Source organism: Periophthalmus magnuspinnatus, chromosome 19 (assembly GCF_009829125.3).
Source record: "Periophthalmus magnuspinnatus isolate fPerMag1 chromosome 19, fPerMag1.2.pri, whole genome shotgun sequence".
Classification (NCBI taxonomy): Eukaryota; Metazoa; Chordata; class Actinopteri; order Gobiiformes; family Gobiidae; genus Periophthalmus; species Periophthalmus magnuspinnatus.
Window position 1 is genome coordinate 16,953,232 of NC_047144.1, and position 26,765 is coordinate 16,979,996.

Consider the following 26,765-nt stretch of genomic DNA (forward strand, 5'->3'; position numbering starts at 1 on the left):
GAGCCACCAACTGTTCTGACGATCAGCAACATGCAACAAAGTACAAAGAATTGGAACAGAGAATTACGTTTGGTTTTATTTCAATGTTTTTAATTAAATACAAAAAAATAATATGTCTGCTTTACATCAAGGAACCACTCACCAACACATACATTCATACAAAAGTGTACACGGACACTGGGAGCGAGGTGGGTTAAGTGTCTTGCCCAACGACACCACGACAAACATTCATCTGTGGGATCTGACCGCTCAACTAATGTTTATGTTGAGAGTGGAATTCAAACCGCTAACCTTCTGATCATAATATGGCGTAATATGGGCCATTTGACCTCTTGTGTCTTCTTAAACGTAAAAACAACATGCTAATAACAAAATGCTAGCTCTCCCGCTCTGTCTGCGCTCAGTGTTCAGTGCACAAGAACGACCTACAAGCGAGCGGGATTAGAACTGCCAACCTTCGGATCATAATATGCCGTAATATGGACCATTTAGCCTTTTGTATCTTCGTAAACGTAAAAACAGCATGCTAATAACAACATGCTAGCTCTCCTGCGCTCAGTATTTAGTGCACAAGAGCGACCTACAAGCGAGCGGGATTAGAACTGCCAACCTTCGTATCATAATTTAGCGTAATATGGCCCATTTGACCTCTTGTGTCTTCTTAAACGTAAAAAACAACATGCTAATAACAACACGCTAGCTCTTCTACTCTGTCTGCGCTCAGTGTTCAGTGCACAAGAGCGACCTACAGGGCCCATCTCGAGCTATTCACTGTCATTCATCTGGACCTAAAGAGGGTGAGGCGCGCACACACACAGACGCACACAGACGCACACACACACACCCCGACACACACGTACACACTCCAGTATAATGTGTTTTTAATGAGAGACATGAGAGGCCTAATGCGCCGTGATGTGTCCTATTCAAGTCCACACAAAAGGATCCGTGTATCTGAGCGTGTGCGGCCACAGACTTTATGATGTGATTGACACGGCGCTAATTGTTATGATTCAGAACAATGGAAAGACAAAGGCAGAGTCTGAACGCCCCCAGAGCCCCTCACTCTCCTGCTTGACCGACTCCTGCGTTTTTGGGAGTAGAAATAGTTTGAAAGGGGAAAAAAAGTGGATGTGTAAACTTTGTAAATAGTCTGTGAAGTTGATCTACCCTTTTGTTTTTTTGTTTGTTTCATGTACATAATTCTGGCATATTTCATGTGATTGTGCTTTGACAATGTGCAAAAACTAGATAAAAACATTGAAACAAAAATAAATAAACTTCTGTGATAAATACTGATCAAATCCATCAAATGTATGAACTAGTATAATGTTTAATTTTGAAACAGACCACACATTAAAGCTGCACTATGGAACTTTTCTGGTTGTGGGTCAGTCGCCGGCTTGTGTCTGACACTTGCATTGCTTATTTTCCACATTACGACATTAAACTTATCCATCTCTACGGAGACAAGCAGGTGATGGAATAGAGGTAAGACCTGCGGAGAGGCGACCCCACCCACAGGAAGAATGAAAGGTGTTTTCTTTTTTTTTTTTTACTACTAGAAACATCTGTAATGAATATGTAATGCAAGGTATATATGCTTAATGTCATACTGTGGAACATACCAGCAAAGCAAGAACATCATCGTGGAGACTAGAATGTGATGCAATACAGATTAAAACAATGCACATTTAAACTAGATCAATTAAAAACTTCTTTTTTTTCTGTGAAACACTGAAAAACCACAAGAATGCTGCAAATAATTGAGAAGTTGAAACCACAGACTGAATAAAGAAGTGGACTAAGTGAGTGTGACGTCACCTACAGCGTTTGGCTCCAGTCAAATGAAGCTCATCGAGGTTAGAGCGGTTATAGGGGTCAATTTGGAGCAGAGTTTTAAATTTGGTCAATCCAGAGTGAGGCTGATGAAGGTAATGCCTCTTCCCAGGAATCAGGCGCTTAGCAACGCTGTGAATCAAACCTGTTGCTAACGCTAGCACAAGCGACCTTGGGGAAGGCGTCTGATTTATCTCTTATTATTGTTCATATCTTGATTTACAGACACAATAGCGAAATAAAAACACCAGGATCATGTAGAGCGGGTTAATACGAACATTTTAAGACCAAGACCAGGGCTACAGTTTTTCAATAGAAAGTGAATTGGAGCCAAAGTCAATGGAGCCAGAAGCATGCCCATGATCACTTCCTATTTGGAACACAGTGGCTAGCAGGTTAGCTATGTCCATTTATGTATACAGTCTATGGTTGGAATCCATAAACAGAAAATCACAAACACATTTCCAGTCACAAATGTTTGGGCCACTGAATAAGTACATTCCCTTGGCCTTTTACATAGAGCTGGAGTACTGTGAAAAGTACTTATGCTGAGTACACAGTTCAAATACTGAGGGTCTGAAATGAACATCACACTTGGGTCTTTGTGCCTCTGTGGCCTTCAGAGAGTGAATGGGAAACGGGACGCTATAGAAACATGCATTATTCATAAGGTAGTGCGTTCATGTCAGACTCCCACACCACATCGGACTGTATGTAGGGTCGAACCATGTGGGAAATACTCACATTCTGTTTTTATTTGAGATATGTGTTTTAAAAATTAAGATTCAGTTCAGAGTTCACACACCTAACAGCATTAAAGGTCCTATATTACGCAAAAGTGAGCTTCAAGTCATGTTATAATCCTGTTCCACCTTGTGATGTCATGAAGTGCTAGTTTTCACATCAACAAATACCTTTTACCTTTAGTTCAGTAGAGACTGGCAACTGCAGGGCTGAAATCATCCAAATGATTCTAGTGAAGGTGTGTGGAGTTTAAAAACACAGTGGAGCACTTCCTGTATCACCACATGATGACATCACAAGGTGGAACGGAGTGTTTTCAGTTTGAGAGAAAAACTCAGCGTAAATATACAGAGTTTGTGTGTTAAACATGTGAGAATGAAACAAAACACAACTCCAGGTCTGTTTGTGATGAGGAAACAAAGATCAGAGAACAGTGTAATATGGGCCCTTTAACATTTGAGAGAAACTAAAACAAACTGTCAAACTAAAACTATAATAATAATGTTTTTTAAGAACATGTTTTTTCTTCGTAAAATTCTTTGATTGTTTACAGAGATGATTCCATTTCCTCTGTAGCTCCGAGGCCCATTGTGATTTGGTAACTGCTTTAGTTTAGTTTAGTGACATAATGTGCAGCTCTAACTGAATGACCTCAAAGTGAGAGAGTTGGATACATAATTCTATATTAAATCTCCATGTTTGGGTGAGAAATATTGACAAAAATAAAAATATGTTGGGTTTTTTTTGTTGTTGTTTTTTTGCATTATCTTCATATCAACAATATTCAGACAAGATTTTAACTTAGAATGTGGTAAATGTGGTTGTAAATGTCGTGACGTTTAAGTCTTGATATAAAAAAACAAAAACAAAATGGCAGAAATATAACTTCACACCCGTGTTTAGCAATTATTTATACATCTCAACAAGGAAATTTTTATTCTGTTTTAATGGACCAAACTGTTTTAGATTAAAAAAAATCAATAAAAAACAAACATACAGAGAACATGTTACACAGAAAAGAACAATAAAACACCTGTATATCCTGTGTAGTATTCTACAGAAGAGGTGGTTTCAGTCTAGTCTTAAACTGCCTTAAAGACTGAGAGGATCTGACAGGCAGAGGGCGCTGTTCAATAGTCTGGGCACTGCCACAGAAAAGGCTCTGTCACCTCTGGTCTTGAGGCTGGCATGGGACACAGCTGCAGTAACTCCTTCAAATAAAGAGAACCCACAGAGCGCAGACAGAGGACCCACGGAGCGCAGACAGAGGACCCATAGAGTGCAGAGAGAGGACCCACAGAGCGCAGACAGAGGACCCACGGAGTGCACACAGAGGACCCATAGAGCGCAGACAGAGGACCCACAGAGCGCAGACAGAGGACCCACAGAGCGCAGACAGAGGACCCACGGAGTGCACATAGAGGACCCATAGAGCGCAGACATCTTTTCTTAGTTTTTGTCAGCAGACGAGCTGCAGTTTTCTGGACATTGTGACCTATTCCATTATAACAAAACTGTTAAATGCATTTCTGGCAAATCCCTTCTTCAAGACAAGACGACAGTAACAGGACAAAGCAATCCAAACGTCTCATTATTTATATTCCCCAAAAATTGAACCCACAACGTCTTCGCTCAAATACACAGTAAATTCCAACGTAAAGGTGTCCAAGAATGCATTAGCACAAAAGCAATTATACGTTCCAATAGTTTGATTGTTTCCTTCCTTTCTTCCCTCCTCTATAGAAAACTACACGTTAACAACACAAAATGGCACATTAGCATACGGCTAGCATACGGCTATCACATCAGCTCCCATCATGCTTTGACAGCGCTACAGCTCTATTATCATATTAAACACAACACTATGGGCGACTGCGGATTCGGCAAATGAAACACGTGTGGATCTCATTCCCATTCACCTCCTCACATCAAACAGCGTTCAAACCGGCGCCGCCACCCCCCCCGGCCGCCACCCCCCCCCCCGCCGCCACCCCCCAAACACTCACTCCACTCCACACCCGCCCCACCCCCCTCTCCCCCGTTTCACAGCTCTCTGTGTCAGCAGCGGCGGGCTTCCAGATATTGTTCCGAATAACTGGTCTTGTTTTTACAGTTCATTCACAAAGGAAATGCAAAAATTGGGTGTTCTGAGGACGAACGCGGGGAAGCTTAACGTCGACACAGCGTGGATTCTGTTTTATTAGCGTTTTTTGGTTGATATTAAACAGTCTGGAGTCGAGCTGCGGGAGAATCGAAACTGGATCGATATCGCAATTTGCATAGATGTAATTAGCCAATCGCAAAGACAGCAGTTTTTTAAAGGGCCCATCTCTGCTCTAATGTTGTTTCCTCATCGCAAACAGACACACAAATTCTGCATATTTAGGCTTGGAGTTCTTCTCTCAAACTTAAAATACTGTGTTCTACCTTGTGATGTCATCAAGTGGTAATACAGGAAGTGCTCCACTGTGTTTTTAAATGCCACACACCTTCACTAGAATCATTTGGATGATTTCAGATCTGGGATTACTAATCTCTACAGAACTAAAGGTAAAAGGAGCTGTTAACTTGAAAACTACCACGTCATGACATCACAAGGTGGAACAGAGCATTTTGAGCTTTGGAGATGTACAGACTAATAATAAAGTGTTACTCAAACATGTGTGAATGAAACAAAACACAACTCCAGGTCTGTTTTTGAGGAGGTAACAGCTTTAGAACACGACTTAAAGCTACAAGAGTCAGTTCTGTGTAATATAGCACCTTTAAATACCATAATTTTCTCCACAAACAACAAAATATTGCGTAAAAACTGCTAACCCTGTAGTTTCGATTTGTACAAACATGTTCTGAAATGTCCCTGCGTGTCAGATGCCCTTACTGTGTCTCCATGGGGTCTTATTTCTGCATAAAACCCACTAACGTCGTAGTTTCGATCTGTACAAACATGATCCCAAATGTGATTCTTGTATTCGTTTTTCAGTTCATATTTCAGTGTTTTTGTCAGTTCTTCTGGACGTGTTTAAAACGTGAACTTTGAACAGAATCCCATTTTTAAAACATAAATCACAAATGGAATCTCAAACACTTCCAGTTAGATATTTTCCCCGAATCGTTCAGCCCTGCTCTGGAGTCAAATAAAACCTTATCACACATTCTCTGGATATTAATGAGTTTCGTCTTCCTCATATGTGACATTTTGAGGACTTTTGCCCGTTTAAATGATATAATGTTTAGTTTAGAATTGTCAATCGTTATAGCAACTGTCCTAACTTTTCATAATTCTGAAACCCTTAGAGAGGAAACCAGGCATCATTTGGTTTCTTCTTAAACACATGAAATAAAAATGAAATCGTTTGCATGAGGAAAAATGTGCAAGTTCATTTTTAAAGGGAAGTTCTCCAGTCGCTAAAGTTAAAAATATTACAGCTACAGCATCAGCAAAACCACAACAAGTACTTCACATGTTTACTGATAGTACTAGTCGCAGTAGTGATGGTAATAGTAGTAGTAGTGCTATTACTGCCACTAGTAATACTATTATTACTACTACTACTGCAACTACTACCTTCAGTACTACTATTACTCTCTTACTATTACTCCTGCTTCTCAGGGGAGTCAACAGTGGGACAAAGGGGTTGGTTGTCCCAGGTCCCAGGGTCTTAGGGGCCCAGAATTGGACCCTCCTCCTATTCATTTATATTAGACGGGGCCCCATATGAGGATTCTTGCCCCGAGACCCTAAATTTCTTTCGACAGGCCTTACTACTACTACTACTACTACTACTACTACTACTACTACTACTACTACTACTACTACTACTACTACTACTACTACTACTACTACTACTACTACTACTACTACTACTACTACTACTACTACTACTACTACTACTACTACTACTACTACTACTACTACTACTACTACTACTACTACTACTACTACGACAAATACAACTGCTACAACTACTAGAAATACAACTGCTGCTACTACTACTACTACTACTACGGCAACTAATACTACAACTGCTACTGCGACTAATACTACTACTGCTACTACTACTGCTGTGACTAATACTACTACCACTACTAATAGACTACTACTACTCCTACTACTACTAAGACAAATACAACTGCTACAACTACTAGAAATACAACTGCTACTACTACTACGGCGACTAATACTACTACTGCGACTACTACTGCAACTAATACTACTACTGCTACTGCGACTAATACTAATAGACTACTACTACTACAAATGCAACTACTACTACTACTAGAAAAGCAACTACTACTACTACTACTACTATGATGGCTAATACTAATAGACTACTACTACTACAAATGCAACTACTACTGCACCTACTACTACTGCAACTACAACTACAACTACTACTCGTACTCGTCACATAGCCCAGAACTCTCTGTGTCATGTACTTTTCCTCTACTTCAGACACTTAAACATCAAGGGCACAAAGTGGGTCACTCCCTTGTCTTCGTAGTGCTTCAAGTTGCACTTCACATGAGGAGTGACAGATTTACAATAGAAAAAGTCTGTAGAGCCTGGAGCTGTGTAATCCAGCCTTAATAAAACAGGGCCGTGTGCACAATCCAGCGTCATTTGGCTTTTATTTAAACTTGAAGCGATCCTGCCGTCATCGGGATCGGGTTTCGCTGGATCCACTTCTGACACCTGACGTGCTTCTAATGTAATGATTAACAGTGGGAACGCTCATCGGATTACGTAACAGTCCGGCTGGGAAATCCCTGGGTTTTCCAAAGCGCGAGGACACTCCAGTATTCCCAAAACTACACCCAAAAACATGCGATTGTTAAGAGCGTTGGGGAAGCTGCTCTCTCGACAAATACTACACAGCCTCAGAAGATTTGGGAGTTTTTAAATAATAAATAAAGCTCCAGTGTGTAACTTTTGTTGGTGAGTAAATCGTAAATGGTCATATTTTTGTATAGCGCTTTTTCCGCCTTCAAGACACTCAAAGCGCTTTACATGAAGGAACCACTCACCCATTCACACTCACGTTCATACACCAGTGTACACAGACACTGTCATTGTGTCCTTGAGCAAGACACATTTCATATTTGGGAGCCGGAATCGCAACGCCAACCTGTGGGCCAGCGGTGGATCCGACCGCTCAACCAATTATGTTTACAACGAGAGCGGGATTTGAACCGGCAACCTTTGCACCAGTGGACAAACGTTCTACCAGCTGGTCTACGATGAGATTGTTTTGTCCGAAATGTTGCACAGTATGGCATTTATTTATCGTCATGGAGACAAGCAAGTTACAAGTCAAATCAGTCACTTCACAATGCTGCTTTACGGTGTATTTGTGAGCAGGAAAACTGAATAAATGCAATATTAATAGAGATCGATACGTTTTTTGTCATGCCCGATACCGATACTGATTGAACCTATGGCCGATACGATCTACTGATATTGTTAAGCCGATTTACAGAGTGATATGTTTGGTAATTTTACCCAAATGATCCAATGCAAACACATCCATGACCGTGTTTTACTACTGGTTTACATAGTATAGGTAAAGTAAAGTATAATCATAAGTATAAGTATGACCATAAGACCATAACTTCTGCTTTTGTTTGGTCAGAGACGGCGCTGATGATGCTGTTGTTGTTCTCAGTTCGCGCCTGCAGACAATAGACCAGACGATGTAATGTGTTTTTGACCACAGGAAAAACGATGTGGAGCTGAGATGCTTATTGCTGCTATAAAATATGTTAGAGTTTGGGGATTAATTAGAAAAAAAAGTCTCATGCTTTGTTAAAGGGCCTGTACTTGATATTTCCCTTGTATATTTGAGCAAAAAAATGTGTGTGGCCCGTAGATTGTATAAAGAAGTGGACTAAGTGAGTGTGATGTCACCCATAGCATTTGGCTCTATTCAAATGAAGCTAATCGAGGCTAGCAGTTATAGCGGCTAATTTGGACCTGTTGCATATTTGGAATTTTGACCACGAGTATCATAGCAACCAAAGAGCCAATCTGGAGCGAGGCTCTTCCCGCCCACACCGCTGGTTTAGCAGGGAGCGGACACTTAGCAACACTGTCAATCAAACCTGTTGCTAATGCTAGCGGGAGAGACCTCAGAGGAAAGACGCTGCATGATTTGTCTGTTATTAATGTTCATATCTTGATTTACAGAAAGAATAGTGAAATAAAAACGCAAGTATCATGTAGAGGGGGTTAATACAAACATTTTAAGACCAAAATGACAAGTCTGACAGCAGCAGTTACAGCAGTTACCCAGCGGCTAGCAGGTTAGCCATGTCCATTTATATACTGTCTATGGTTTACAGTCTTTTCTTGGTACAGATATAGTGTATAAGCAGATCACAGTCCGCTGCGTGCTGTCTGCATCTAATTAGAAAACATTTTATTGTCAGATAATCAGGAAGTGCGTGTTAGCATGATAGCTTCTTAGAGTTGCGTTTATAAACTCACCTCTGTGAAGAGTTAGGATGTTCTGAATGCAGCAAGGTCAGTGAGGAGTAACTTTGGACCACTGCAAACTGTTTAAATTGAACTGGTTCTGTGTTTCATGTTTTTAAGAAGGTAAAAATCGGGTATAGAGGGCAATTAGATACTGTAAAGTGTCACAAATGTTTCTTTTCATCACCAAATTAAAGTTCGTTATTAACCAAACCCATGTAATGAACTTTTTCCATGTCTTTTCATGTTTTTAGCAGCTCACATCTTGGTTTCATTACCGTTTATGACTTTATCTGTGATGGTCTTTTCTGCCTTATTTGCCGGTAAAGTGGCATATTTCAACAGCTCTGAAGCGTTTGATTTTGAGCGTGGGCGTGTGCCGTGGGCCAACAGATGTGGTCTTAATAAAAACCACCAGGGGGGGGCAGGGAGCCGGCTGCACACCTGACAATGCCCATTAAAAACCACAGAAGCGCCAAATCTGTTCCACTGTTTGTTCAGAGTCTGGCTCAAGTTCTGTGATCAGACAAACAGGTTAGATTTTACAAGGTGCTTTTCTCCACCTGCTTGTCTCCATGGAGATGTTTTTGCTCTGCCTGCAGGTTACACAGTATGGCATTAAACTTATCTTGCTTCTCCACAGATCTGACCTGCAACTTGACCTTGAAATTTGCCTAGAATGTTCCACACTATAGCATTAAACTTATATATTTTGCATTAATTAAATAACAAGCGTTTAACTGTTTCTAACTGTCTTGCCTCTCCACAGATCTGACCTGCAAATTGACCTTGGCACTTACCTAAAATGTTCCACAGTATGGCATTAAACTTATCTAGCCTGCATTAATTCAACTGCTAGTGTTAAATTGCTTAATATACCTTGCTTCTCCACAGATCTGACTTGCAACCTGAGCTTGACATTTACCTAAAATGTTCCTCAACTTGACCTTGAAATTTGCCTAGAATGTTCCACACTATGGCATTAAACTTATATATTTTACATTAATTAAATAACAAGTATTTAACTGCTTCTAAATATCTTGCCTCTCCGCTGATCCGAACTGTAATTTGACCTTGACACTTGCCTAGAATGTTCCACAGTATGGCATTAAACTTATCTATTTTGCATTAATTAAATAACAAGCGTTTTAACCGCTTCTACCTTGCCTCTCCACAGATCTGACCTGCAACTTCACCTTGAAATTTGCCTAGAATGTTCCACAGTATGGCATTAAAATGATATAGTTTGCATGAATTTAACTGCTAGTGTTATATTGCTTAAATATATATCTTGCCTCTCCACGGATCTGACTCGCAAACTGACCTTGACACTCACCTGGAATGTCCCACAGTATGGCATTAAACTTATATATTTTGTATTAATTAAATAATAAGCGTTTTAACCACTTCTACCTCGCCTCTCCACAGATCTAACGCGCAAACTCACCTTGACACTCACCTAGAATGTCCCACAGCATGGCATTAAAGTCGTCTCGCATTTATTTATTCAAGTGCCACATAAAGCATCCTTATAAACGCCTCTCCACAGATCTGACCAGCGCCTCGATCTAGTGGCATCAACCTCTCGTCTTTATGGAGGGATAAACAGGTTTAAAGGCATAATATGGAACCTTCCAGGCAAAGAGACGACATCTCCAAGGAAACCAGCAGGTGGCGTAGTTACGTTGAAAACACTGCATTGAAATATTAACAGCAAAACTACTACATGAGTTTGAGAACAGGTTTGTAGAAGGTCAAACTTGCCCATTTTTTTAGATTTTAGTTTAGTTTTTATTTATTTTCATTTGTTAAAAAACACAGAATAAGAGACTTTATACAATAGAATATGGAGGAAAGTCACCAAAAGAAAAAGGGGTGGGGTTTAAAATGTGCTAACCTCCACATAAAGTGCAAAAGGCTCTAATAAAAAAGTGCAAAATCCATGTGTGTGGCCTATGAGAGATAAAACACATGAGTGAAACGCAACACATCAGGTTTAAAAGGCCCTGTATTACACAAAACGCACTCTCGTGAGCTTTAAGTCCTGTTATAATGCCATTACCTCCTCAAAAACACAACTCCAGGTCTGTTTGTAACGAGGAAACATTAGAACACAGATCAGAGAACAGCGGAATATTCCCTTTTACTCAAAATAATCTTAAATTCCCACTTCAACATTCGGCTAAACGTCGCTACTTTGCACTTTATTATAAGTCTAAGTGAGTCTGAAGCTCCTTACTGCAGTCTCCAGCGTGCTCCGCCTGTTCAGTCTCAACTCTATAAAACAAATTGGTCTAATAGGGACATTCAGGCAAAGAAATAATCACCTCCTCCATCTCAAAACGCACGAGAGCCAAACCAGAACGAGCCGAGTGTCGCAACCAGGGGCCTGTTTCTGCTTGCGGCAACACAACGCCGAGCCTGCAGTTCTCTTTTGTGGATTTCGAAACGATGCTTAAATGATTCAGCTTAATAAAATATACAAGAGATCAGGAGGGTGTTGTTGTGGTGGTGGTGGTGGAGGAGTGGAAAGAGTGGAAAGGTCTCGGGTTAGATTCCCTTGTAAAATGGATACGGTGGTCCCTCGTTTACCCGCAATAGGCGAAATCTGCAGAGTCAGCGTTATTTTTTACAGTTATTATACATGTTTTAAGGCTGTAAAATCCCTCACCACACACTTTATACACTTTTGCATAAAAAAAAGGTGAACCGCGATATAGTGAGGGACAACTGTAATGGGTTAAATGTTGAATTAGTTTTTTTCAGTCACTTTAATGTAAATTTTGTGACGATTATTCATGTTTTGATTTGCTGTATGGTGATTTTCATGTCTTTCTTAGTCTGTAAAGTACTTTGAATTACTTTGTGCTATAACAACTGGGCTCTAAAAATAAACGTGCGGATCTACTGTGAGTTTGGAGCGGCGTTCATTCACTTTTTCCTCTTATCCTTCGTCTCAGGGGTCTCCAACCTGTAACGCTCCAGCCCTTTTCAAGAAGCTCACCACAGGATTTCTAAATTCTATGTATTGTACTGAATAACTCATATTTGATTAATTGCCATTGTGAATGTTTCATTTTGATGCCTGACTGTGTGAATAATGGTTTATGTTTTATCGGCGTCTAACTGTAACCATCTCCCCCAACCGGGGCCAAACCACTTCCTCCAACCCACAAAACCACCTGCTAACTGGGCCAAACCAACTCCTCCCACTACCGCCTCCAACCAGGCCACACCACCTCCTCCAGCCAGGTAAAACCACCTCCTCCAACTGGGCCAAACCACCTCCTCCAACTGGGCCAAACCAACTCCTCCAACTGGGCCAAACCAACTCCTCCAACCAGGCCACACCACCTCCTCCAACCGGGCAAAAACCACCTCCTCCAACCGGGTTAGACCACCTACTCCAACCAGGTAAAACCACCTCCTCCAACCGGGTTAGACCACCTACTCCAACCAGTGAGACCACCTCCTTCAACCGGCGAAAACCACCTCCTTCAACCGGGTCAAACCACTTCCTCCAATCGGGCCATGCTTGGGCCACATTCTCTAACTGGGCCAGTCCCTTTTGCTCTCACACTGGACACAATGTACCGCATTTTAAGGCCAATTGTTCCGGTGTGAGAGGACTATAACGTGCTTCTAAGGACATTTTATTGAAGGTAGCCCTAATGTTTTCAGTCTGATATCGAGTATTGACAGAGACTTAAAGCCAAAGTATCGACATCAGACCATCAGAAAATGCAAGCTCAGTTCCTCCTTACCCATAATGCTGTTATATAATCTGAACAGGCATTTCTGACAAACATCCTGACTTCAGATCTGTACGTTTCATAATGATTCACCCATTTAACTTCATTAACCACAGAAGCATTACATGTTCCAGAGAGAACAGTGGCTTGTTTAAGAGTTGACGATGGTTTGGGGGGTTTCACTGAAGAGAAAAAAATTACTCAACTGCAGATTTCGTTTTTATTTTTTACGAACTAATACGCTTGGTCACTTTGTAGTAAGTGACGACCTCAAATCTGCTGAGGACCTGACCTACATGACCGAGGGATTATAGTACACAGAGTAACAGGGTTTTTGCTGAGAGAAAGGACACATTTCACAACATAATGAAGACGTAGGCCTCCCATACGAGATTAACGAAAGCCTATTAGACGTTTCACTCAAATCCAGCCGTGTCACGTTTCTGCTCCAAATTGACACCAAAGCATTAGTCCAAAAGCCACGTTCCTCCCATAGACTGTGCAAAGAATAGAGTGAGCTCAGGTAATTTTACTTCACTACATTTGAGAGCAGTATCTGTACTTTCTACTCGACTACATTTTTTACCTCGGCTGAAAAATATGAGCAGATTTAAACCGCAAAACCTATTCCAAATCTGCAATATTGTTCAAAATCACAAGCTGCAATAAATAAATAGAAGCAGAATGAAACACTTTAGCCAAAAATGTCCCAGTACTACAAAGTAAAAGTACACACCCCCCAAAAATATACAGTTCCAGCTTCATGTATAGAACCATAAGTGATATAGTGATTAGACACAGGCGTATTCACAGTGTGTCGTGTTTTCTGTCGCTAAAACGTGTCCTCTGCACATACTTCAGGCTGAGCTGGTGGATGCTGTCAGGAGCTGTTAGCTTCTTCAGAGGGAAGGGTCATATTCAGGCCCGGTGACAGAAATTTGGGGGCCTGGGGCAAAAAAAAACCCTCACATGGCCTTCCCTCTCCCTCTAATATAAATGAACAGAAAGAGAGTTCAATTCTGGGGCCCGGGACTAGGTCTGTGTACTGGTATCTGTGGAAATGCTTCAGTCGTCCAGAGAGAAGCTAGCTACACTGAAGCTAACACACGTTTTGTTTACAATTTCTGTTTGTAAGCTAGGTCTATTGTGCTACCAAAGTTCTGCTACTACTACTGGGGCATTTTTGGTTATTTTTTGGCTATATCATAAGAGTTAAGCTGTAAAAGTTTGAATTAAAAACGTCTCTGACTCATTACAGATGCAAAGTAACGACTAAAGTGTTTCATTCTGCTGTTTATTTCTTGCAGCTCACGATTTTTAACAATATTCTTCATTTCTGTGGTTTAAATCGGCCCTTGGGTTTTTGTGTCAGTGGCGTAAATGAGTTTCAGTTTTCTTAGCTGTATTCTCCTCGATTAAAAAGACCCAAGTATATCACTGATGAGTCTCTATTGGATTATTATAAAGCCCTAGAATTATTAATATTATTATCATTCAATACAGAACAATACAAACCAAACAAAACACAACTGCACATGTCCATTTAAAACATTCAAACAGAAGCAGGTGTGATTCTCAAAGTGCTGCAGTGGCTCTGTCCAGTTTTACATGTCGTTCAAATGTTCAATTAAAATAACCCATTTCAGTTCTAGTTTTTAGACAATCATGAGATCTTGTATTCAAAGTTCTTCTCCACCTCTTCTCTTCGCCCTCTCCCTCTCCTCCTCTTGCCTCCCCCTCATAGACAATCACAAAATCTTGTATTCAAAGTTTTTCTGCACGTCTTCTCTTGCCCCTCTTTCATCCTCTCCCCTTTCTCTCTCCTCCTGCCCTCCTCTCGCTCCCTCTCTCCTCCCCTTTGTCACTTCCTCTCCTCCTGCCCTCCTCTCTCTCTCCTTCCTCTCACTTCATCTCTTCCTCTGTCCTCCTCTCACTCCCTCTCTTCTCTTCTCTCTTTCTCCACTCTCCTCCAGCCCCCCTCTCACTCCTTTCCTCTCTTGTCCAGTTTTTAGACGTAGACCATCATGAGATCTTGTACTCAAAGTTCTTCTCCACCTGTTCTCTTCCCATTCTCTCCTCCTCTCACTCCTTCTCTCCTCTCCTCCTCCTCCAGCCTTCCTCTCACTCACTCTATACTCTCTCTTCTCCCTCTCTCCTCCTCTCTATCGTCCAGTTTTTAGACATAGACCATCATGATATCTTGTATTCAAAGTTCTTCTCCACCTCTAAATAAACCATAAACACGCTAGCTTCAAATTAGCAAACCGCAAATTAGCAAACCGTGACCGTCTCCATCTATTATCACTTTAACGTGTAACATATTTCCTGGAAGCGTGCAGCACATACAGACTAACCTGCGTGAGCTGTGAGCGCAGGTAGACACAGCGCCGCAGGCTAAACATTCTACACTCAAACACACTATGGACCGGGGCGTGACGCGTTCATGTCCCAATATGGGCCCTGAGGCCACGCTTTGAATGTGTCTGACATGAACTGACAAAGCACCACTCTCTCTGCAAAACAAAAAGTACAAACATGAAAAATAGAAAACTGAAGCGGATTTTTCCTCCTGGTGTAGAACAGTGTTTCTCAAACTGTGGTGGTACGTACATTTCAAATATTTAGGGTCACTGAGATAGATTTCTGTTGTTCTTTGGGTTAGTCCTGCTTCAGATCTACTATATGAAGTATGTAGTCTCATTCTAGACCTGGTTTAGGCCAGTTTCAGTCTTGTTTCAGACCTGGTGGTACTTGTAAGTCTAAAGATTTTTTCCTTGAAGTATGTAGCCTCATTTTAGACTTGTTGTAGTCCTGGTTTAGTCCTGGTTCAGTCCTGGTTTAGTCCTGGTTTAGTTCTGGTTTAGCTCCGATTTAGCCCTGGTTTAGCCCTGGTTTAGTCCCCTTTCAGTCCTAGTTTAGTCCTGATTTAGTCCTGGTTTAGCCCTGGCTTAGTCCCGTTTCAGACCTGGATTAGATCTGGTGATACTTGTAAGACTAAAGATTTTTAAAAAGAAAACAGCAGAGACTTTGGCTTAGTTAGATCACACTACACAGATTACACCTTTAACCATCTCATGTGTCTCTTTAAACCTAAACCCTGCTCAAACTCCAGCTCATATTTTGACTGTAGTATCTTGATTAAACAGATTTAAGTTTCTTCTTTTCGTGCATGAAAACACGACCTTACATCTCAGAAAATACAGACACATGGCACAAAACTGACAGGGTGAAGCTCTTCGTCGCCGATCATGACCTCTGTGCACTTTCCTCTGGCCAATAACCATCCGTCTGCATTATGTTTACGAGCTGTTCCACACATCGAGGACAGTTACAAGAAGAAGAACGAATCTAGAGCCACAGCAAACACGCGAGACTCGTTCATCTCAACATGTTTCAACGAGAACTCGCCTCGTTGCTCAACTGACCCCACGGCGTCTCCTTCAGCGCGCAGTGGACACGAGCCAGGTGCTTTGGCCAACCCTGCACCGCATGTACCGTCCCAGATTGTGGATCATGAGCCTAAATGTGACCAACACGCGGAGGAAAGTGAAACCAGCGGGCTAAAATGACGCTAAAGTGCGCTGTTTGATGCGCCAAAGCGTGCGTAATGGACAGGTAAAACACCGACTGCGTGTAACGACAGAAAACACCGGGAAATCCACGTCTCCGGTTGGACACACGCCTCCCAAAACGCAAAAAAAACGTGGATAATTTAAATCTGGCAACTTACCTAGAGATGGAGCAGCTCTGGACGCGCGGGTTGTGTTGGGAAATTGCGCTGCCGCCGCCTGTCACTGAAAAGGAAGGAGGAGTTTGTGTTTACTCCGATACAACAGCGCGGAGCAGGAGCTGTCAGATGTTTGGGAGGTGAAAGGGAGCCCCGGTCTGGTGGAAAACATTATTACAACATGTGGCACTGGATTAATGCGCACGCTCCCACAGAGCGGTGACGCGTGACCTGGCAACCCCACTGTGACCCGGAATACGACTTTAAAGAGTTTTACTGTGAGGAGAAAATAGGGCGAAGACAAAAGAGGTGTTTGTGTGATTGTACTGCAAGGAATGGAGTGATGGGGAAGAGGAGAGGAGGAGGAGGAGAGGGAGTGAGAGAGAAAGAAGAGAGGAGGAGAGGAGTAAGAGAGGGAGGAGGAGAGACGGAGTGAGAGAGAGGAGGAGAGAGAAAGACGGGAGGAGAGGAGTAAAGGTGATGGGGAGGAGAGAGAAAGAGAGGAGGAGGAGAGAGGGAGTGAGAAAGAAAAGAGGAGGAGAGAGGGACAGGAGGCGAGAGGGAGTGAGAAAGAAAGAGGAGCGGAGGGAGGAGGAGAGAGGGAGTGAGAGAGACGAGGAGAGAGAAAGACGAGAGGTGAGGAGTAAAGGTGAGGGGGGGAGAGAAAGAGAAGAGGAGGATGAGAGGGAGTGAGAAAGAGAAGAGGAGGAGAGAGGGACAGGATTTGGGAGGGAGTCAGAGAGAAAGGAGAGGAGGAGAGGAGTAAGGGAGGGGGAGGAGAAAGGGAGGAGAGGAGGCAAGAGGGAATGAGAAAGGAAGAGGAGAAGATAAGAGAGGGAGAGGAGGGGAGAGGGAGTGAGAGAAAAGGATAGAGGGAGGAGAGGAGTAAGGGAGGGAGAGGAAGAGAGAGAAGGAGCAGAGGGGGAAAGGAGAGATGGTGGAGACAGGGAGTGAGAGAGAGAGGAGAGAGAAGGAGGAAAGAGGGAGAGAAGGAGAGAGAGGAGAGAGAAGGAGGAAAGAGGGAGAGAAGGAGAGAGAGGAGAAGAGTAGGGTGACAGAAAGAGAGGAGAAGTGAGAGAGGAGAGGAGGTGAGAGAGGAAGAGGAGAGGAGGAGAAGAGAGGAAGAGGAGGTGAGAGGGAGTGAGAAAGGAAGAGGAGTAGAAGAGAGAGAGAGGAGAGGAGTAAGAGAGGGAGGAGGAGAGAGAGAGAAAGATGAGAGATGGAGGCGAGAGGGAGTGTGTATGCACGAGAGAGAAGGAGAAAAGAGGGAGAGAGGAGGGTGAGAGAAAGAGGAGTGGAGGAGACACAGGAGAGGAGGAGAGAGGGAGAGAGGAGGATTGAGAAAGAGGGAGAGGAGGGGTAGGGTAAGAGAAAAAGGAAAGGTGTGATGGACAGAGAGGAGGAGGAGGAGAGAGGAGAAAAGAAGGAGATGGGGGAGAGAGGAGGATGGTAGGGTGAGAAAAAGAGGAGAGAGGGAGAGGAGCATTCGGGAGAGAACTTTTAATCCAAGCTCTCATGACTCTCTCCAGATGTGACTCTTTCTATGTCTTTGATTCACTGAAAATTAAGCTCTTTATTAAATATCAAATAAATGCAAAACTAAACTACACTGTTCCACCTTGTGATGTCATCATGTGGTGATACAGGAAGTGCTCCACTGTGTTTTTAAACTCCACACACCTTCACTAGAATCATTTGGATCATTTCAGACCCGGAATTGTCAATCTCTACTGAACTAAAGGTAAAAGGAGCTGTTAACTTGAAAACCACCACTTTATGACATCACAAGGTGGAACAGAGCATTTTGAGCTTTGGAGATGTAGACAGACTAATAATAAAGTGTTACACAAACATGTGTGAATGAAACAAAACACAACTAAAGGTATGTTTTTGAGGAGGTAACAACATTGGAACATCACAGGAGTCACATTTAAGACTGAGAGGATGTGACAGGCAGAGGGCGCTGTTCCAGAGTCTGGGATAATCATTAGGCCTAATCAATGAGAGTTTGTTGTGTAACATGTGTCGTTATAATCTGCTGATATTTAAACATGAGAGTTGGCACAGACTGGAAACAGTTTTTGTTTACGAGGACATAACTGGCCTGTTTGTTTGTCTCGTTCTGTCCCAAACTCATGTGGTATTTCCTGATGTTTTATGTAACAGACTCACTATAGATCCATGCCTGTGTTTGTGTGGGATTTTTAAAACATCTATAAATAAACACTGGCCTCAGGAGGTTTCTTCAGATCTGTGACCCACAAACATCACTCCAAAGCGTATTGCCCTGAGAGACCTGTGTTTAAGCTGGTCAAATGGCGCCCTCTTGTGACCTGTTATGAAACTGCAACTCAAAATTTGTTCAACCTTATTTTCATTATCCACATCGACAAAGAAGAGATTGGCCATAAAGAGTGAACAGTTAAAGGGCCCATGTTTCATATTTAGGCTCTTTAGAGTTCTTAAAACATGACTTAAAGCTACAAGAGTCCATTCTGTGTAATATAGGAACTTTAATAAATAAGAGTAAACACTGTCTGGATATATTTGTGAATTCTCCATTGGGTTAAACAGGTGTGAATATAAAACATAAATTTGGCCACGTGACCTAATAATCATCATCATCATCATGAGGATTTCACCAGGTCAAATCATCAGGTCAAGTCCAGATCGTTTCCAGAGTGTTGCATGATTAATGAATAAATATTTGGGGTGTGGCCTCCAGCTGAGAATCACAGATGCAGCAGGTTCCCTCCCTCTCTCTCTTCCTTTCTTTTCTCTCTCGCTCTCTCTTTTTCCCTGTCTCTCTCCCTCTCACTCGCTCTCTTTCCCTCCTCTATCTCTCCCTTTTTATTACGGAAAAAGTCAATATCACTGATGCAGCAGGTTCCCGCCCTTCTTCTCCCTTTCCCTCCCTCTCTTTCCCTCTTTCTCTCCCTTCCACTCTCTCTACCTGTCTCTCCCTCTCATCCTTTCTGCTCTCGCTCCCTCCCTCTCTCTCTTCTCACCCTCTCCCTCTCTACCTGTTTCCCTCTCCTGCCCTCTCTCCCTGCCTTTCACCCTCTCTTTGTCCCCCTCTCCCTCCCTCTATCTCCTCTTTCCCTCTTGCTCTCCCTCTTTCCCTGTCTCTGTCCCCTCTCCCCCCTCTCTCTCCATTCTTCCTTTCTCTCTCTCTCCTCTCTCTCTCCATCTCCCTCTTTCTCTCCCTCTCTCTCATTCTCTCCTCTCTCTCTATCTGCATCTCCCTATTTAGCTCCCTCTCTCCCTATCTTTCTCCTCTCCCTCCTCTCTCTCCATCTCCCCCTTTCTGTCCTCTCTCCCTCTCTCTCCATCTCTCTCTTTCTGTCCTCTCTCTCCATCTCTCTCCATCTCTATCTTTCTCTCCCTCTTTCTCTCTCCTCTCCCCCTCTCTCCCTCTTTCACTCCCCTCTCTCTCCCTCTTTCTCTCCCTCTCCCCCATCTCTCCTCTCGCCCTCTTTCGCTCCCCTCTCTCCCTCTTTGTCTCCCTCTTTCTCTCTCCTCTCCCCCCCTCTCTCTCATCTCTCCCTCTTTTACTCCCTCTCTCCCTCTCTCCATCTCCCACTTTTGCTCCCTCCCTCTCTCTCCCTCTCTCTCCCTCTTTCCCTCCATTTCCCTCTCTCTCTTTCTCCCTCTCTCCATCTTCCTCTCTCTCTCTCTCTCTCTCTCCCTTTCTCTCCCTCTCTCTCCATCTCCCTCTCTCACTCCTCTCTCTCTCCATCTCCCTCTTTCTCTCATCTCCCTCTCTCTCTCTCTCCTCTCTCCCTCTCTCTCTCCATCTCCCTCTCTCTCCCTCCCTCCCTTTCTCTCTCTCCCTCTCTCTCTGTCTCCCTCTTTCTCTCTCTCTCTCCCTCCCTCCCTCCCTCTCCCTCACTCCCTCTCTCCTCTATCTCTCTCTTTATTACGTACAAAGTCAATAATTAATCTGCGTTCAATTTTTACGACGCTCCACTTTCAAGACCAGGACTTTGAAATGGAATTTTCTACACACACGCACACACACACACACCCACACCACACACACGCACACACACACACACACTATAGACATATTATTATAACGAGTATTTGATATTTGTTAAACCGTGTGTGGCTTTTCCCTATAGTGAGTAAACATCTAGTATAGACAATAGTCACATGGGCCTGTTTACTTTTATTTACCGTGTTCTTTCACTATGACGACCGTTTCTGTCCGGCCAAAGATCACGGTTATAATCGAGCTCTTTTATGACCTGGCCTCCACACTCACTCCACCCAGGCTGCTCCACTCATCTGCCTCTCCCGTTTGGATTAGAAAAGACACAGTTTTCATCTTGTTGTATTTTAAGTCTTCTTTTAGTCACCATGCCGTCCACGCAGAAGATCACGTACTTCATGGGGTGCGCGTGCTGCACCGCTGTCTCCGTGGCGCTCTTGGGCTTCGCCATGTCGCAGACGTGGGCTCGGACGAAGCTGGAGTGCACGGCCAGCGGCACAGACGTCTTTAACGGGTCCGGGGTCATCACGTGGGACCTGTTCTCCGGGACGTTTGACCGGGAGTTCTGCCCGTTAATCGGAACAACCATAAAATTTAAAGGTGAGTCTGAAGAAAAGAAATAGGCCGGAGACTGTACAGGCCATGGATCCCTCCTCAAAACCACACCTGGAGTTGTGTTTTGTTTCATTCACACGTTTGAGTAACACTTTATTATCTGTTTAAATCTCCAAAGCTCTAAATTCTCTGTTCCACCTTGTGATGTCATGAAGTTGTAGTTTTCAAGTTACCAGCTCCTTTTACCTTTACTTCAGTAGAGATTGACAATTCCAGGGCTGAAATCATCCAAAAGATTCTAAATGTGAAGGTGTGTGGAGTTTAAAAACCCCATGGAGCACTTCCTGTCTCACCACATGATGACATCACAAGGTGGAACAGAGTGTTTTCAGTTTGAGAGAAGAACTCAGCCTAAAAACAAAACAAAACTCAGTCCAGGTCTGTTTGTGATGAAGAAACATTAGAAAACAGCGTCATACGGGCCCTTTAAACCCACACTAACACCGCTATCTGACTGTCTCCATGGAGATGTTATTGCTTTGCCTGGATTGTTCCACAGTATGGCATTAAACTTATCTATCTCCGTAGAGACGAGCACGGGATTGTCGAGACCCCTGCTCACAGTAAGAAAATAACACGTGTCATGATTTGTTTTTTCTTTGCCTGTAGTTGAATAGATGAAAGATATACGTGTTTTAAAGTCAAACTGTGGAACATTGTAGGCAAAGCAATAACGTTTCCATGGAGATAAACAGTTACATAATACAGGTGTAAAATCCAACTAGAGAACGAGCTGGAGCTGGGCACAGGGCTACAAAAATGATCAAGAATTCATGTACAGCAGCCCCTTTTGAATTAATATAGACTAAATGAAAGTAATACTGTCTTTTTACAAACATTATCAAGACAAAACACTGGCCTGGATGGAAATTGGTTCACATCTCTTGGTTGTATTTATAGAGATATATTAGAGACGATTTCACACTGAGGTAGGACTTAAGATTTGAAGGACTCGGTAAAAGATCTTCTCGCTTTGAGTCCACAAACTGTGTGAAGAAGTGCAATAAGTGAGTGTGACGTCACCCACAGCGTTCAGCTCCAATCAAATGAATCTCACCGAGGCTAGCAGTTATAGCGGCTAATTTGGAGTCCATTTCCATATTTGGAATTCCGACCACAAGTATCATAGCAACCAAAGAGCCAATCCAGAGCGAGGCTGTTAAAGGTAACGCCTCTTCTTGCTCGCACCGCAGGTTTAGCAGGGAGCAGGCACTTAGCAACGTTATCAGTCAAACCTGTTGCTAACGCTAACGTGAGCAACCTCAGGGAAAGAAGGCGCCTGATTTGTCTGTTGTTAATGTTCATATCTTGGTTTCCAGACACAATAGAGAAATAAAAAACACAGGATCATGTAAAGCGGGTTAATACGAACATTTTAAGACCAAAATGACGAGTCTGACAGCAGCAGTTTTTCAATAGAAAGTGAATTGAAGCGATGGGTCGATGGAGCTGGAAACGTGCCCATGATCACTTCCTGTTTGGAGCGCAGCAGCTAGCATGTTAGCTACGTCCATTTGAATATACAGTCCGTGAAAAGACCAGATGGACCTCATTGTAGTGTTCACATTGTAACTTAGATACAGTTGTTGTTATTCCTTCTGTTCTTCCATGTTTGCTCCATTAAATCGATTATTTCTGATCCAAGGCTTAAACTAACGTAAATGCTCAGGTTTATAACTCACATTCAAACACAGTCACATACAGTCTGTGTTTTTAAGAGAAGTTTTAGCCCCTGAACCACCGCGCCAGGTAAATGCAAAGTTTATTATGAAGTGAGTCATATTCATTGCTAATCTTCACCCAACAGCTACCTTGGGGGGAAGATGACGGAACTGTCTTGCCTAAAGACACCACACCAGTCTCTCAGAAACAGTGGCGTGTCAGATAAGACTATGATCTGGGATAATGAGGAAGTCCTGATCATAATGGCTGTTAGTAAATCAAGATATAATCCAGTGAATCATTGGCCAAAGGTTTGTTCTCGAGCTGGAACGATGCAGTTTCCACAAGACGAGATGAGATACGAGATTTTAGACTGGATATATAAATGGACAAAGCTAACCTGCTAGCCGCCGCGTACCAAATAGGAAATGAAGTGCGCTTTATGACACTGACTCCAATTCACTTTCTATTGAAAAACTGTGGCCCCTCTCTCTGTAACTGCTGCTGTCAGACTCATCATTTTGGTCTTAAAATGTTCATATTAACCCGCTCTACATGATTCTTTGCTTTTTATTTCACTATTGTGTCCGTAAATCAAGATATGAACATTAATAACAGACAAATCAGGCGTCTTCTTTCTCTGATATCGCTCCAGTTAGGAAGAGGCGTTACCTTAGTCCACTTCTTTACCAGACTATGATCCATATATATATATATAAATAGTGCAATTTACTTTCCAATTTTAGCCTTGCAATTTATTTATTTAATTAATTAATGATTTATTTATATATATTTTTAATTATTATTTATTTATTTATTTAATGTTTTATTTTTATTTATTTATTATTATGTATTTATTTATTTATTCAGTAATTTATTTATTTTATTTCATATTTTTGTTGACATTTGCGTACTGCGTTTTGATCTTGAACTTGTCGTTTTGTCTCATGAGATCTCGTTCCAACCCTACAGCGTCTTCTTCTTCTTCATGATTTATTTGGTGTTGTTGTTTCGCAGTGTTCACGCAGCTTCAGGACACTGGCGCCCCCATTATCCTGTACGGTCTGGTTGTGTTATTGCTGTCCGTGTCGCTGCTGTTCTCCGCTCTCAGTATCCTCATCGCGCTCTACAACAGCGTCAGTAATCCTTATGAGACCTACATGGGACCTATAGGCCTCTACATCTGCAGTGCACTCAGCGGTAAGTCTCATTCTGTCAGAGTTTATGTTAAAGATTATTATTCAGAAAGTCCAGAAGTGGCATCAAAACAACATGAGGGACACAAGAATTAGACGCAATACATGGCCTCACCACCAGGAGGCAGTGTTTTGCAGTAAAAACACTTCTGACCTAAATTGAGACTGAAAGTTTTGCAGCTAGTTCTGTTCATTATAACAAGCTTTTTGCCCTTAATAGAAGTAAGAGTGTATTTTCTACTAGCACATTTTACATTTGTTGGTGATGAGCTGCTTGTGTCGCCACAGCTGCCCTGGGACAGAGGCTGCCAATCTGCACCATCGGCCCCTCTGACCACCACGACTAGCGCTTTCACTAGATTTATAATAGGAAATGTGAGTGACGTGTCAGCGAACGATACTGAAATTTCAGTATCATGGCCAAAATAATTGCGATTGACGATTATATCACGATAATGATTAAAGTTGTTATGGATATGAATAATTATAACTTTAATATTATGAATAAGTTCCATGTTTAAACAACTGTTATAGTCTTGTACTTTGTTATCAGTAAAAATAACTACGATTATTACGAATATTATAGTCGAGCAGGGCCGTCAACTGAAATTTGGGGGCCCCGGGGCAATAAACCTCACATGGGCCCCCCTCCCTATAATACAAATTAATAGGAAGAGGGTCCAATTCTGGTTGTTCACGTGATGTAATGGCGATTATCTGAGTTGGCGATTATCACAATATATAAAATGTCCACCGAATGATTATTGTCAACCCTTTTTACGATGATAAACGATATGATTGTTTTTAATTGTCCCATCTCTAGTGTCCTGTCAGATGAACAGTTTGCACTATAGCCACTGGTGCCCCCCTGTGGCTCCTGATATTCAGTGGTCTCTCAGGTCGTATTGTGTCAAAGATTTTTTTAAATCCATGATGATCTAACTCCAGAGCTCCCACATGCAGCTATATCTAATTTTTGAGTTTGCTTCATGACACACACTGACCTCTGACCTGTCCAGATAGTTTGACTGAACCAAATCTGTGAGCCCCATTAAGAATATTTAAACTTTAAAAAGCCAAGTACATGTTGTCTTATATTAACGATGATAATTCAGAAAGTCCAGAACGTTCCTAAATAAAGATAGACGCAATACATGACATCACCACCAGGCGGCAGTGTTTTTTTTTTTCCCACTGAACCCATCCTCACCTGTGTGTCGTCCCTCAGCCGGCCTCTCCCTGTTGGTCCTCATCCTGTTCGCGGTGGCGGTCAGTGCGACAGACATGGCGGAGAAGGTGGTTGTTAAAGAAGCAACCGGCACTCCGGTGGAAATGAGGAACAAACAAGCAACGTTCCAGCTCGGATACTTCCTGGTCATCCCTTACGTCGTCCTGTCTCTGGTGTCCATCGGGGTCATCTACCTGTACGACCACGCGGCGTACACCCACCGCCGCGAGCAGCAGAGGCCGACCGAGGATGCGCCCAAAGAAATCATGATGTACTGAAGTGTCTGGGATAATTATGAGAACTTTTTACATTTTAGAGAAATACAGCATTTTAAAGAGGACACATGGAGCACAGCTGATGTTAAAACACTGTTCCCTCATCAAAAACGTACCTGGAGTTGTGTTTTGTTTCATTCACACTTCTTTCATTAATCCTGTTTACAAGGTTTTCTTCCTCTGCGCCTCAGAAATCACAGTTTTTCTTATAAACTTTAAATTAACAAAAAATCTGTGCAGTTCTGGGAATAAACATCTCTATTAACACCACATTTTTCATATTTTTAATCGCTGTTCTAATGTTTCCTCATCACAAACAGAACAGTTGTGTTGTGTTTTGTTTCATTCACACATGTTTAACACACACATTTAGGCTGAAAACACTCTGTTCCACCTTGTGATGTCATCATGTGGCAATACAGGAAGTGCTCCACTGTGTTGTTAAACTCCACACACCTTCACTAGAATCATTTAGATGAGATTTCAGTCCTGGAATTCCCAATCTCTACTGAACTAAAGGTAAAAGGAGCTGTTAACTTGAAAACTACCACTTCATGACATCACAAGGTGGAACAGAGCGTTTTGAGCTTTGGAGATGTAGACAGACTAATAATAAAGTGTTACTCAAACATGTGTGAATGAAACAAAACACAACTCCAGGTCTGTTTTTGAGGAGGTAACAACATCAGAACATGACTTAAAGCTACAAGAGTCAGTTTAGTGTAATATAGGACCTTTAAAAGCCAACGACCACTATAATACTTTGAGCTTCACTCCTCAATTATTTTCATGCTACAGGTGCTAGGACACTTCTATAGTCGTAGCAGCCCTGGGGCAGTCTGAGAGTGACGTGGCTGCCATTCTACGTCCATGGCTTCTCCGACGATATATGTCACGCGCTGATTCATACATTTCCCACCGTACCAACCATAGACTGTATATATAAATGGACAAAGCTAACCTGCTAGCCACCACGTTCCAAACAGGAAGTGATCATGGGCGCATTTCCAGCTCCATCGACTCTGGCTCCAATTCACTTTCTATTGAAAAACTGTGGCCCCTCTCTCTGTAACTGCTGCTGTCAGACTCGTCATTTTGGTCTTAAATGTTCGTATTAACCCGCTCTACATGATCCTGAGGTTTTTATTTCACTATTGTGTCTGTAAATCAAGATATGAACATTAATAACAGACAAATCAGGCGCCTTCTTTCTCTGATATCTCTCCCGCTAGCGTTAGCAACAGGTTTGATTGACAGC

At 42.5% G+C, this 26,765-nt stretch overlaps 1 protein-coding gene across 1 annotated transcript; it reads left to right on the forward strand.

Annotated features, from left to right (window-relative positions):
- Positions 1-20,767: 20,767 nt before the first annotated feature.
- LOC117387484 (clarin-3) lies at positions 20,768-25,971 on the forward strand. The gene is made up of 3 exons (XM_033984997.2): positions 20,768-21,131; positions 23,826-24,008; positions 25,233-25,971. Exons 1-3 carry the CDS (start codon positions 20,783-20,785, stop codon positions 25,508-25,510), a joined length of 810 nt encoding a protein of 269 aa, XP_033840888.1. The 5' UTR covers positions 20,768-20,782; the 3' UTR covers positions 25,511-25,971.
- The last annotated feature ends 794 nt before the right edge of the window (positions 25,972-26,765 follow it).

What these genes read in the sequence shown, in the direction of transcription:
- LOC117387484 (XM_033984997.2), top strand. Translation starts at nt 20,783, where the DNA reads ATGACCTGGCCTCCACACTCACTCCACCCAGGCTGCTCCACTCATCTG. An exon ending in AACAACCATAAAATTTAAAG is followed by an intron (nt 21,132 to 23,825) that starts GTGAGTCTGAAG and finishes GTTGTTTCGCAG; the next exon opens with TGTTCACGCAGCTTCAGGAC. An exon ending in CATCTGCAGTGCACTCAGCG is followed by an intron (nt 24,009 to 25,232) that starts GTAAGTCTCATT and finishes GTCGTCCCTCAG; the next exon opens with CCGGCCTCTCCCTGTTGGTC.